This window comes from Eumetopias jubatus, unplaced genomic scaffold, assembly GCF_037043125.1.
Source record: "Eumetopias jubatus isolate StellerSeaLion01/CBP00866 unplaced genomic scaffold, mEumJub1_p1.0 scaffold_16, whole genome shotgun sequence".
Taxonomy (NCBI): Eukaryota; Metazoa; Chordata; class Mammalia; order Carnivora; family Otariidae; genus Eumetopias; species Eumetopias jubatus.
The window spans coordinates 74,821,612-74,835,882 of NW_028274822.1; the positions used below are offsets into that span (position 1 = coordinate 74,821,612).

General features: G+C 54.5%; 1 protein-coding gene across 1 annotated transcript; it reads right to left on the minus strand.

Moving 5' to 3' along the window:
* Positions 1 to 7,229: 7,229 nt before the first annotated feature.
* On the minus strand, positions 7,230 to 11,456 carry CRYBB3 (crystallin beta B3). The gene is made up of 5 exons (XM_028124782.2): positions 11,382 to 11,456; positions 9,980 to 10,098; positions 9,326 to 9,458; positions 8,333 to 8,475; positions 7,230 to 7,395 (listed from the first exon to the last, which is right to left on the minus strand). Exons 1-5 carry the CDS (start codon positions 11,454 to 11,456, stop codon positions 7,230 to 7,232), a joined length of 636 nt encoding a protein of 211 aa, XP_027980583.1.
* Between the last annotated feature and the right edge of the window lie 2,815 nt (positions 11,457 to 14,271).

Below are 14,271 nucleotides of genomic sequence, written 5' to 3' on the forward strand. Positions count from 1 at the left end.
CACATACAAACCCTCCCTAGTTACTAGCAAAAGAAAGGTGCTCATGGACTTGTTCATACTAATAGAGAGCATTGTCCGGGTCCGCACTATGTGCCAGGTGCTGCACCAGACCACCCACGGCGAAAGAGGGTTTATGACCCATCTCCCCACTTAACAGAAAAGAAAACTGAGGCTTAGAGCATAGAAGTCTTTGCCCAAGGTCCCCGCATCAGAAGGGGGTGGCATCTGGATTCGAACCCAGGCCTCCCACGTTTTCCATCAGGGATAAGGATGAGAGGAAAAAGGCAAGGCAAGGCAAGAAAGAAAGGCATTCTTACCAGTGACACCAGCCCCCGAGAGTGCCCGTGGCGCCCAGCTGGTGGGAAGTGGCATTTATACCTTCCCCAGGAGCGCTGGTGCCAAGACGGGTGATCACTACGTCCCCACAGAAAGCAGGACGAGAATGCTGGATTAAGCCCACACCAAAGCCCGGGTCAGCAAATGCCCACAGACATTGTGTCTCTGCACAATAATGTCATTAGCTTTTGGATTCGGCCGCGCCAGGATGGTCAGGCGGCTGGGCAAGGGGATGCCCACTTTGCATGCATCAGCCATCCGGCTGCCAGGACCGGGGCCACGCTGGGTTCACTGGTGTGATCAGTTGAGCCCTGGGGGAAGGCAGACAGAGGCAAATCTCAGTGGCCCTGGGGAAAAAAAACAAGGAAAGGAGGGTGGCTTGCCAGGGTCCGGCATCCATCCATCCACCGACCCATTCATTCATTCAACAAATATTCATCAGGCATCGACTTGGTGCCAAGCTCTGTTACAGGGGGGTAGTGTCAGGGAGGGGATCCACCACAGTCTAGACGGTCCAGGAGAGCTCCCAGGAAGAGACAGAGTCCTCAGGGATGGGGACAAATCAGCTTGGGAAACCAGGCTGGGAAGAGAGTTCCAAACAGAAAGGGACCGTGTGCGGGGGCTGGTGTGTTATTTAAAGACGTGAAAGCAGGTTAATATAGCTAAAGCATAGCAGGGCCCAGGCTCGGGGCCCAAGGTGGACAGGGGCCTGATCCTGCCGGCCAAGGAGGGTAAACTTCCTCCTGAAGAGCCTGGGCTGTCCCAGCACCTGCTGTTCTTAAGTGGGTGCTCTTTGGTTTCTCCAAACCTCAGGAGCCCGGGGTCCTAAGAGCACCCACTGCCCCATGGGGCCCTGGCGTTTATGTACATTTCCTCCGGTGTGCATATCTTTCTCAAAGCCAGCCTGAGTCTTGACCAAATCCAAGATCAGGCAGGAGAGAAGGAACAGCACTGTGGCTCAGAGACCAGGTTCGAGTAAGACTTGCTCTCCCCCACCTTCCATGCCCCCGACAGACAGACAGACAAACACACACACACACACACACACACACACACACACACACTCAGCCATGCTGCTTCTGTCTGTAGCACTTCTCACCTCCTGACACGACGTTACTCATTTATTTGCCATCTTTCCAAGTAGAAGGTAAGCATCACGAGGGAAGGGCCACGGTCTGCCTGGTTTACCGTGGAACCCACAGAGTCCAGCACATGATGGTTTTCTGGGGCCGCCATAGCAAAGGACTGAGACCGAGGGGCTTAAAACAACAGAAACTTGGGGTGCCAAATAGCGTGGCCTCTATGGAAACAGTACGGTGATTCCTCAAAAAATTATCAGCGAAATTTCCCTAACCCTCAGTGATTCTGTTTATGGATATACAGCCTCCAAGAATCAAAAGCAGGGCCTCGAACAGATCCTGGGACGCCCGTGTTCACAGCACATTATCTGCAGTAGCCAAAATGTGCAAACAACCCAAATGTTCCTTGACAGATGAATGGATCAACGAAATGCATCCATAAAATGGAATACAGTTCAGCCTTAAAAAGGAAGGGAATTCGACCCGAGCTAGGGCATCCTCGAGGACAGGGTGCTAAGTGAAATATAACAGTCGCTAAATCTAAATGAGGCATGATGCCCCTGATGTGACATTCTTAGAGGAGCTAGATTTATAGAGACAGGAAGGAGAACGGTGGGTGCCAGGGGCTGGGGGAGGGAGGATCAGGGGGTTAGTGTTCAACGGGCCCAGAGTTTCAGTGTGAGACGATGAGAAAGTTCTGGAGATGGAGGGTGGTGCGGGTCACACGACAGTGTGAATGTACTTTAATGCCGCCGAACTGCACACTTCAAATGGTTAAAATGGTAAAGTTGATGTTATGTAGTATATTTTTGCACCATAAAAATAATGTCTGAAAAAGCCCATCCCCCAGAAATGTATTGTTACCCAGCTCCGGGGGCCAGAAATCTAAAATCAAGCAGGACTATGCGCCCACTGAAGGCTCTAGTGGGGGGGTGGGACCTCAACGCACTTGGCTTTTGGTGTGTCCTGAGCCATCTGCTCTTCTAGACAATGAGCTCAATCAGAGCTGGGCTCGGTCTCGTCCGTAGCCCCAGCGCCTGCCTAGACCCAGCACACAGTAGGTGCTCAGAAGGTATTTGCTGACTGGTTGAATTAATTAGTGAATAAGAAATACAGAGATGAGTGAAGGTGTCTTAGTTTGGGCGTGACTGGAAGCAGACTCTAAGACAAGGGTTCAAGGGCATGTAGTTTATTTGAGAAGTGACCCCAGGAAGAATCAGCAGGGAAGGGAAGGCAGCCAACAGGGTGTATGTATGTGTGAGCAGGTTGCCACCGGGTCTTCTTGAAATGACGTGGGGTCATGTGATTCATTCTGGTCAGTGGATTCTGAGATGTCTCAGAAGTCTGGTCATTTTATTGCATACTTTCCAGCCCCTTCTCTTCCATTCACTGAGATGCATCGTTGCAAGAAGGTGAAGCCTCTGCCAGCCTGGGTCTATGAATGACTGGGTGAAAGAGACCAGCATTAGACCAGCATTAGATATGTGACACAGGGTGAGAAATAAACCATTGATGTTAAACCACCAAGACTCGGGTGGGGGCCGTTTGTACCCAGCATAGCCTGACCAATACATGGAGAGGGAGGGCTTGACCTTCCTCTCTGCCTCACCTTGCTACAGGGACGATAGGCCTTGGTGTCCCCAAACACAGTTCACTCCTTAAACATACAGGAGCCAGAGCCAGAAGAACCTTCGAGACCCTCAAGTGGAAAAGTTCTCAACTCTACCAGAACCAGCACTCCCTTTTCGTGACGATCATTCCGTAAGAGCCCCTCTGCTTTCCTGGAATAAAATCGATCATATAATCCACCTACATATATGCTTTCAAAATAAATGCATTGTAAAATGCCCAGACTATAATATAAAGGAATAATCAAATGAAATGTGTAGTGATATGTACTTCGATATGAAAGGTTTGGACACAGCAATTATACCAGATGAAGTAAGAAAGGGATTTGAGGTGTTTGTGCTACTCCTCATAGACAGGTTTGGATAGGAAGGTAATATTGAACAGAACATGCATTTGACATGCTCACGTGCCTCTGAAGAATCATCTTGAACATAATACCATCACACATACAGACTGGGCCACCGGTAATTTATCAGTGATGCTAACTCCATGGGCAACACCACTACGGGCCCCGTGATTCTACAAAATGGGGAAGAATGCTTGGCAAAGTTCCCGCCTGAGGAGTGGGAGATGCATTCCCTGAGGCTTTCCAAGGCTGGGGTCCCAGGACAATGCCCACAGAGCCTGCTGCCCAGCTCCCAAGAGTCCTTGGGCTCCAGTCCTGCCTCCACGAGCCCGGCTCACCCCCCGGGTCCCCTCCTCCCAGTGAAGCATTGCTGCTGCTTGCATTCTCACCATACAGCCTAGTTGCCCTATGTCCTGGTTTGCACCGGCATCCTTAGGATGAACCCCCGTTACTGAGTAATTGGGAAGCCCCTGCTCCACACAACCATGGAGCCCATCTCCAGGGTCACCATTTTTTGATGATGATGTGGAAGATGAACACTTACCTAGCAGTTCCTCTGTTTAACCCGCTGTTCTCAGCCCTTCCTGCAAATTACATTCGTGTTAATACTCACAACAACCTATGAGATAGGTAGTGTTGTTTAGCCCCAAGTTACGGATGACCAAGGCACAGAGAGGCTAGGCCACTTGCCCAAGGGCACACAGCAAGTGGTTAAGCCTGGAAAGGACCCCAAGTGGTATGGATCAAGAGCCGCACTCAGTCATTCTGCCTCTAACCCCTTGACCATGCTGCCTCTAACCAGGAGACTACATTGCCTCTCGATTAAACAGCTAAAGTGATTTCCTGACCCTCGCCCTCACCCGCCTGTCACCGAGAGATACTCTTACTTTACTAACCCTCTCAAGCTCTGTGCCTGCAGAAGCTAGAATTTGAGTCTAGGTGGGAGCTAAGAGTGGCCTTTTGGAGTTAGATGGGCCTGGGGTCCAATCTCAGCTCTGTGTGACCCCAGGCTGTGTGACCCCAGCAGTCAGCTCTCCCTCTCTGAGCTCCCCGGGCCATTAGGAGGATTGAATGGGAAAATGCCTTGGAGTCCTCGCAGAGAGCAAGCCCTCCCTGACCCAGACGGTTAGTATGGGTCTGAGGCTTTGGGTAGTTGTTCAGACATCAGTGACCTCCTGGATCCCTCTGGATCTGGGTCCGGTGGCACCCCACCTCCAAAGTCAGCCCAGCTGCAGACCCCGGGCCAACCAGAGCATGGACAGCCCACGGGCGGGTGTTGGGAGGGAGATGAGCTTTGGAGGCAGAAGTGAACTTGAGTCCTAGCCCCACCCTCTAAAGCTCTGGTACTCAGGCAGTTTGCTACAGAGCTCGGGGCCTCCATTGCTCTCTCTGCACACGGGGATCTGCGTCGCCTGTCAGTAGATTAGAGATGACACCGTGAAACACCCAGCAGTGTACTCTGCACACTGATGGGGACAGTCGGGTGGCTTTTATTATTATTGTTGCTACTGTTGATTTTCTTCCCTGCCGTGTGTCCCTGCCCCTGAGGGACCCGTCACCGTGTGCGGGGCTCAGGAGCGAATGTTCTAGCATCTGCACACAGACGGCAAACCTCAGCTCTAGCACTTCTTGTATGTGCGGCCCCGGGAAGGTGAGGCTGCCTCTCTGAGCCTCAGTCTCCTCATCTGTGAAATAGGAGGAGTAACGGTGCCTGCCTTCCAAGGTCATCTTAGGGTTCAGTGACCCAGATGATGTCCAAACAGCCCTAGCACTTTGAGTAAGGACTGATTTACAAAGCAAAACAAGGTCTCTGTCTGTAAAAGGGACGAGGGGGTGAATTTTGGGGGCAGGGGGAGGTGGGAGGAGTGGGGTGTTGCCATCCTCGCTGGGGGGGGTCAACCCAGCCTTTGGCCCGCCTTTGCTGGGGGCCCCTCACCTCCCACCCCGAGCCTGACGCCCCACCCAGTTCTCCCCTACACACCAAAGTAAAAATAATTCAACGTGATTGCTCGGCTGTGCATATATATTTTTAAAAAATATACAGGCTGAAGTAACTGACAACTGCTGCATTCTTTTCAGGGTTTTCCTGAGGCCCCCTCAGGCCTCCCACACACCAGCTGCATCAGCTGCAGGGGCAGGCTGCAGGTGGCTGGGACTGGCTCTGGGCACAACAGGGGAACCAAGTCAGGGAAATACGCAGGACTGGCTCATGGAGGGGGGAAGGCTGAGGGCAGGTCCCTGGGACTGCAGGAAGCTAGCTGTCACCTGACTGGCAGAGGGGACACTCCCTCTTCTTCCCACTGGGGGCCAGAGGAGACCCCCGTTTATGGCTGGCACTGCCGTGGCAACCCCTTCAACTAGATGAAGGAACAGAGGCTCAGAGCTGTCACGGTCAGTGGCGGGAGGTGGGATGGGGTCTCGGTCCCCCATTCAAGGCCGCAGAAGACCTCTGGGATGTGGACAGAGCTTCCGACACAAGGGAAAGAGACAGTCCGGGAGATCACGCCATCGTGGCTCAGCTAGTGGCCTCCCGGCTTGTCCGCCTGCCTCCCCCATAGCCCCGTGGTCTAGACTCTGCTCCACAGCCAGAACAATCCTGTTAAGTCATGTCTCGCCTCACTCAGATGCTCCATGGCTCCCACCTACTTCAGACAAGAGTCTGTGGAGCCCTAACTACCCTGACCCCACGCCCCCTCTGACCACTCCCCCATTCTACCGCTTACTTCTTTCCAGACCGACTGCTTTCCTCGCCAAGTCTCCATCACCCAGCCACACTCCTGCTTGGGTCCTTCACACCCACTATTCCTCTGGCTGGAATGTTCTCATGGTTCACTCAGGTCTCAACTCAAATGTCACCTCCTCAGAGCAGAGTTCTCCGACCACCCCCCCATCACCTGCCATCGTAATATTGCACTTTCCTGCCCATAGCACAATTAGTGCATTCAGAATCTACTTGTTTGTCTCCTGTCTCTCTCCTAGAAGGTGAACTCCATGAGAGCAGGACTTTGTTTTGTTCCCTGCTGTGTCCTCAGGCCTTGGACAGGGCCTGGCATTTGCTGAATAAATTAATGAAAATAGACACTGACAGAGAGAGGGAGATGGAGGGGGACATGATGGATGGATGGATGGATGGGAGAGAAATAGAATGGATGGGGGCGCCTGGGTGGCTCAGTTGGTTAAGCGACTGCCTTCGGCTCAGGTCATGATCCTGGAGTCCCGGGATCGAGTCCCGCATCGGGCTCCCTGCTCGGCGGGGAGTCTGCTTCTCCCTCTGGCCCTCTTCCTTCTCATGCTCTCTCTATCTCATTCTCTCTCTCAAATAAATAAATAAAATCTTAAAAAAAAAAGAAATAGAATGGATGGATGGATGGATGGACGGATGGCTGGATGGATGGACGGACGGCTGGATGGGAGAGAGAATAGATGGATCAGTGGCAGAATGGATGGAAAGGACGGATGGATGAGCTGATGGAAGGGTGGATAGAAAGATGGGTGGGTGGAAGGATGGATAGATGAATGGACAGACTGACAGACGGAAACACAGGAATACAAACACAAAATCAGGGCAAGATGTGCATGTGATTCTGCTAAAACAACTAGAGCTTAGGGCAGGAACCCAGCTCACAGCCCCCTTGGTGGTTCTCAGAGCCCTAAAGCCCCAGTCCCCTCAAGAAGTGAACGCAGAGGAACATGGCAGGTGGGGGACCGGCCCCAGGCTTTATTGAGCAGATTCCGGGGAAGGGGGGACAGGCAGACCATCACCCTGGCCCTGGAGCCTCCTCTTCTTGCCTCTGTTGCCCCCCCAGGGCGGGCCTGGGCCACTGGGGCCTGGGCGCCCTTCAGCTGCTGAGGAAGCAGCCCCGCTTGTGCCACTTCTGGTCCCGGATGCGGCGCACGGACTGCAGCTGCGGCTGGTTGGCGTCCCACTCGTTCCAGTGGCGGTACTCGCCGCGCTCGAACACGTACTGGCGCCCGCGGTAGCCGGGGAACTCATAGCCAACCCACCTGCCGGGCACCAAGGTCCGGGTGAGGACGGTCAGCTTCCCACCTCCAGCCAGGCCAAGCCTTTTACAGCCAGCATCTGAGCACGCTCTCTGCCTGCCTAAATTCCTCCCTGGCTCCCCAGTGCCCTCCGGATGAATTCAAACTCCCTCCCCTGCTCACAGGTCCTTTGCGAACCATCTCCAGCCTCATCCCTCAACGTTCCTTCTTCACACCCCACGCTCCAACCTCTCTGACTCTACTTTCCTTGAAGCGGAGTGTCTCTGAGCCCTTACACATGCCGTTCCTTCTGCCTGGAACACTCTTCCTCGTCTTATCTTGTCCACCTCCCCTTCCATTCATATTCTTTACAGCTCAATTTATATGTCTCCTCCTCCAGGAAAGCCCTTGCTGACTCCCCTGAGCTGAATCCAGTGCATGGTGGGGACTCCCAGAGCCCCAGTGTGTCCCCCATCATAATCCTGATCACAGTGAATTGTGGATACCTGTCTACTTGCCTCCCTAGCAGACTGACATTCTTGGCGGCAGAGGCTGTGTAATTCTTGTTCTCCCCATACTCTGCACATAGAAATGCTCAGTAAAAAGTTGTTAAGTAAATTATCATCAGGGAAAGGTGGCACCTTTCAAAGCTCAACCCCAGATCTCAAGCCCATAGGGTGAGATGTAGTCACTGACAAAGGGAAGGTGATCTTAAGATTGCATTAACAGAAGTATTAAGCCTAGAAGGAAGGAGGTGATGTACTATGTACTCTCCTATGTGCTATTCAGGTCATACCCAGAGAACCACTGTGTCACTTCTTACCCTGGTAAGAAGGACCAGGATTATGGAAAGGACCTAGAAGAGCAGGGAGCGGCTGCTATGTAGGAAACACAGTGAACAGAGATTCTCTCTGGAGCCAGAGGACGGGGCAGGGACAGGAGTGGGGAATGGGTCCCTTACGTTCCGTTGATGGCCCGGATGCTCGCCACGCGATCCTGGAAGCCATGAGCCCAGAGGCTGGGCACGTCGTCGTCCACTATTTCCATCTTGCGGCCGCTGAAGGCTGGGTTCTCGAACAGGTGCAGCTTGTGATCCGGGCCATCCTGGGGGCGGGGTCACAGGGTGAGCCGGCTGCTCCCATGCTCAGAGCAGGGGTCGTGAGGTGCGGGAAAGAGTCCAGTGACCACAGAGCCCCCGAGCCCAATGCCTGAGGATTCCCAAGAGGCCTGCAGGAGGGACGGGGACTAGGGCGGTTCCTCCAGAGCCACTCTCCTTAGGAATCTCAGAGCCAGGGAGCCATGAAACCCAGAGGGGACTTTTCAGCTCTTGTGAAACTCCATCACTTAGCAGATAGGGAAACTGAGGCACAGAGAGGCCGGAAGGAGACAAAAATCAGTAACATAGGAGGATTCCCTGTTTACTAAACCAGGTTCGGATGTGGTCTTCCTAGCTTTCCTCTCAGTGTCGTCCAAGCAGGTAAATGTTACTGTGACAAGGAGAGAGGCCTGGAGCGGCCACCGAGTGTGGGGGGAGCAGGTGGGGGAGCAGAGCAACATTTAAATGTGTCACTGTGGACCGACTCCCTTCCGGGTGTTTGGGAAAGGCAAGCGAAGACCCATTTACTTGCTGAAGCTCCTTTTTGAACATGTTGCTTTGAGCACAATCCCGATCCGAGGCTGGGCCACGAGGCTCCTGGTTTGCAATAGGGTTACACAGGGAAGTGTCAATGCCGTGCTGGCGGATTCAAGATGTGAATCCTGGTGTCCCAATCTCCAGCCCCGGGACCATTCAACGGCCAACTTCCCCTCGCCCCATGCAATCTTTTAGGCCAGAGGTGAAGAGGGCCCTTCCCAAGCCAGGTCCATACCAGCCCCGCCCTCCGCTGAGCTTGTGCGGGGAGCTTGGCCGACCAGCTTCTAGGAGTTCCCCGAAGCGGGCAGGAGCTGTACTTACGATGTGCAGAGGCCGGAGGGACAGGAGGCTGTCACTGTGGTGGCTGTTGGACCAGGCATCCCAGCGAGGGTAGTCCCCCTTCTCCAGGACAAACTGCTCCCCACGGAAGGCTCTGCGCTCAAACGCCAGCCACCTGTAGGAGGAGGCCAGCCTGGGTCCCACGTCTAGCGAGGGAAGGGCCCTCAAGCTGCTGACCTTTGACCTTGAACCCTCCCTCCAACCCTACCACGGACCCCTGGTCCAGGTATTTGAGCAGCTCCTAGAACATACTGGAAGCTGAGACTCTGAGCCAGAAAAATCATCCAGGGAAACAGTATGAAGAATCTGTTTTATGTGCAGCCTCTGTGTAGGTGTTCAGGAATGTCCTTTCAATGTCTGGCACATAGTAGGCAATCCAAAGACAAATTCCTCTCCCAGCTCCTCCTCTTTATTATTACATTGTTATTATTTATGTGCATCTTTCCATTCATTTTCACAAAAACTCTGAAGTGCATGCCACCATTAAGCCCATTAGACAGATGGGAAAACTGAGGCCAGAGATGGGGAGGGAGTCACTTAACGGCCCCACAGCACATCTAGAACTGGAACCCGGACCTCCTGACGCCCAGGAGGCTCGGGGCTGCGAGGAGGGGGCTGGGGGGTCCAGGTACTCACGGCCCAGACTCCACCTGGATGGAGCCCACCTTCTCCAGCAGGCTCTCTGTCAGGCTGGGGCACTCGGCTGAGAGCTCGCATCGCTTACCCTGGAAGTTCTCCATTTCATACACGATCACCTGAAAGGGCAGCATCCTGAGCATCCCATGGGGGTCGGGCTCCCCCATCCAGCCCCCAGACCCTGGCCTGCACAGTCTCCCCTGGGGCAGGGCGGGGAGGTACCATCCCCTGGGCTCCATCCCCTCTGCCTTGGAGTGCCTCGAGCCAGCATCGGCCACGGGCTTGCGCTGCCCCCTCGTGGCCACGGAGGGGAACGCCTCCCGGAACCTCCAATTAAACCAGGGATTGCAACCAGTATCTGGCAGGAACCAGGCCCCAATCTGAGAGTGAAGTGACCTAGGGAAGGAAACGAAGCCGCCTATGGCCAGGAGGGAATGTGGGCCCCATTTTAAACTTTCCAAGAGAGGCCGGAAAACTATATTTCCCTGAATGCGAAATTTCCCTGTGGAGGACAAAGGAAAACACCCGTTGGCAACCTCTGGGTTGCCCTTCACCTGTCCCACGCCCAGAGAGAAAGAGGCTGCAAAGGAGGAGGAAGGCTTAGCCTCTCTTATCCACCTAGAAGCACAAACTGTCTTCGGAGAAGGTCCCTGGGGTACATCTGTTCTGGTCATTTTATAGAAGGCTCAGAAAGTGTAAGTCACTTGTCCCGGGCTGCACAGCAAATTAGGTAGAGGCACCAGGATTCAAAGAAGTGGGCTGGCTCCTTTCTCCCCTGTCCTGGTGGGCAGGGCATGGCCCACAGATGCCAGAGGAGCCAGGAAGGCCCGACAGAGGCACCCACCTTTGTGGTGGGCATCTGCCTCTGGGGCTTTGCAAAGGCCTTTAGAAGTCACTAGACCAGCCGTGTGCTCCCACCAATCAGGCCCAGGGCCAGGCAGGCCCCTGCTTCTTGGACTCCGTCTCAGATTAAAGCCCCCAGGGATAGCTCAGAGAGTGAAGAGCCAACAAATTCCAGCCGTTGGAATCCTCCTTGGCACCAGCTCTGGGGGCTGAGACAGGGAGCATTGCTCCCATTTTCCAGATGGGGCTGTTGAGGCCCACAGAAGCCGGGGAACTAGCCTGAGGTCAGGCAGGAGAGTCAGCACCATGTCTCCTGAGACCCCCCACCCCCGGGCCTCTGTGCCCCACTGAGTCAGGCTGCGTTTGTGCGACCAGTTCCCTTCTGCAGATGAGGACACAGAAGAGAGAAGATGCAGCACGACCGTGGTGAGCGAGGTGTCTCCCTGGCCCCTGATGGCTGGAAGGGCCGCTGCTCCTTTCTGCCTGGCAGGGAAGCTGACCCCGAGGCTCGAGAGCAGCCCCAGGCCCACAGATCCTGGGACCCCTCCCTGCCCTGTACCTTGTAGCTGCCTCCAAGGCCTCCATGGCTCTTGCCAGTTGCAGCCTGCTCCGGCGCTCCGTGCTGTTCTGCCATCTCCCCAGGAACACCTCTGGCTCCAACCAAAGGAAAATGAGTGAGTCACCAGCGCCCCCCCCCCCCCCGCCCCCGGGGCCACACTAGGTGTTGATGTGATTGAAGTCAAGGATGAGCTCCAGAGCCGGGCTGCCTATGGGATGTGGTCATCACTCACTGCATTCGGTCATTCAGTCATTCAACAAACACCCACCGAGCGCCCATCATGGCCCACAAGGACCGGGACAGTCCGTGGGCTCAGGATCCCTGTTTGATAGAGGGATATCCTGAGGCCCAGTGAGGTGAAGCCACTTCCACAAGGCACACAGTGAGGGAGCCGCCAAGATTGGGCCTGGCTCCAAAGTGCATGCCCTTCCCCTACACCCAACTGCTTCCCCCCTGAGACAGGGTTCTTCAAGTTCTGTGTGGATGCACCATCCCTGGACCTTGGCCAGAGGGTGGGCTTCAGCGGTGTCCCTCTACAGGGATCTCTCCCACCTCCACGCTCTGGGCCAGTCTTTTGTTCATTCTTTCCTCTGTCCACCAAAGATTCCATGAGCATCAGCTCAGTGCCTGGCCTGGTGCTGCGTGACCGGGATGAACAGGAGACCACAGACTGGTGGGAGATGGACAGACAGACATCTAGAGAACGCATGATGCGGGGGACTGAGTCCAGGACACCTTGGGCAGCCCAGTTTCCATACATTCGGTTATTCATTCCACATGCATTTATGAAGCACTTATTATGTACGAGCCACTTAAAGAGACACAGACAGAGAGAGACAGTTCCCCTTCATCCCTGTGGGGACCGTGACACACAACACTGGCCTTGTGGCAGTCATGACGAGGTAGTCATGGGAGGATTCTCATGATCCCCACGACACACAGATGCACAGGACTGTTCTCCAGTTTATCAGCACACACACACACACACACACGCACACATGCACACATGCACACACGCACACACGCATGCACACACGCATGCACATGCACACACTCCTGTGATCACACAGTCCCATCACACCCACCGAACACGACAGCCCCCCATCTCTCACATATGCCCCTTTCAGACACCCACAGTGGTCCACAAGGCACACACATCTACACCCCACACTCTGGCAGGCACAGCTGCGTGGCCTGTGTGCTCTGGACACAGGCCAAGTGAGGCACAGCCTGCAGGCTGCCTGTCTTGCTTATGCCCAGCCTCCACAGGACAAAGGGCCTGGTCCAGCTCCTGGAGGACTCCCAGGATCCTTGGCAACCCCCAGATTTGCTCACTCCCCTTCCTCCACTGCGCTCAGTCTTTGGAGGCCCCCTTCCCTAAGCACATGCCCAGGGGCTCCACCCTGGCTGCCTCCCTCGGACACCAGTTGGGCTTGGTGGCTGGATTGGGTCCTCCCTCTTGGCTCCAACCCTTAAGTGAATCCCCAGTTTGTGCAGAGGCCAGCCGTGCACGCCCCACGGAGATCCCCAAAGGCCTGGGCCTGCCAGGGCAGCCCTCGCTTCCCCGCCCCTGCCCGTCCCAGAATGAACCTGCTGCTGTAGCCTCGGGAAGAACAGAGGGGCCAGCACCGTCTGCAGACAATCTGCCTTTGCTAGCAGTGCCCTATTTATGGGCGCTTTTCGACGGCCCAGCACATCCCAGCCTGCTGAGGCAGCGCCCTGTCCACCCAATTCCGTTCGGGCCATTTCACTCCAATAGCGGGCCCAGGAGGCCCCAGTGCCTATGTCCCTCCACCATGACCCCTGATGGCGTCCTGGGGACAGACGGACCTCATCAGCTTTGTGGGAAGTCTGAGCACCGGCGGGCAGGGGGCATTGGGGTGTAAAGCTCTCCAGTGCCCCCCAACTCCCTTTCTGGGGCTTCCTGGAGCCATCACCTTCCTGTTTGGGCAAAGGACATCCTTGGAAGGACACCAGCTCTTAAAGCGAGGGACCCCAGAATCACTCAATTTTCCCATGGGCCACATGGCCTGAATTTTAAATCAGATCACCCTAAATATAACCCCCGAATTAGGTTTCCACGGGATGCTGTAACAGACCCAACAAAGGTTTATTTTCTTCATGTAGAAGGCATACCCCACGGACAGCTCCCATTTATTGAAGACCTACTGTTTGCAAGGCACTGCACCAGCTTCCTGAACATTATGTTTAATCTTCCCCCAGCCCTCTTGAGGGAAGGAATTGCCATCCCCATTTTATAGATGGCTCAGAAACTGAGTTCAGAGAGGTGAAGCCATTTACCCAAAGTCACACAGCAGAGAAGGAGGAGGGGTTGGCTTGCCACAGGGCCCAGATCTTAGCTTCAACAGAAATAAAGGTGATCATGATAGTCACCTAATTTGCGACCCCAAAAAACAAACAAACACAGACAAACAGAAACCAAGAAAACAATCCAAATCAAAATCCTAGGCCCGTGCATTTTCTAAGTATGATTAATGATTATCGGAAGACTAAAATGAAAAGAGCGCCAAGGAGTGAATTGTTACGGAACAGGGTTTGGTTTTGTTGTGATTTTTTGGCTAAAATCCTCCAGTCAGCCTAAAACTCAGTCCCCCCGCACCCCTGGAGATGGTGATGGGACAGTGTGGGTGGCAGCTGCCCTCTGGAAGCAGGTGGACCTGTGTGACCTTGGGTGAACTACTGGAGGTCAGCAACAACCGTAAATGGACAACCACGGAGAGATCGTGGAACAAAGCGCTTGGCTCGGGCTGCTACTTCCTTGCTTCCATTCACTGAGGATCCTGCCCACTATTGGCAGTTCAAACCCAGGGACTACCTCCTGCTGGGGACCACGGAACGCAGAGTTGGATTCGACCCCTTAACTTGGGAT

Bases quoted from the DNA above. Each gene is read 5' to 3' on its own strand.
- CRYBB3 (XM_028124782.2), bottom strand. From the start codon at position 11,456: ATGGCAGAACAGCACGGAGCGCCGGAGCAGGCTGCAACTGGCAAGAGC. The intron at 10,099-11,381 runs GTACAGGGCAGG...CTGCCCTTTCAG, and splicing joins GCCTTGGAGGCAGCTACAAG to GTGATCGTGTATGAAATGGA. The intron at 9,459-9,979 runs GTGAGTACCTGG...CTCCTCCTACAG, and splicing joins ATCCAGGTGGAGTCTGGGCC to GTGGCTGGCGTTTGAGCGCA.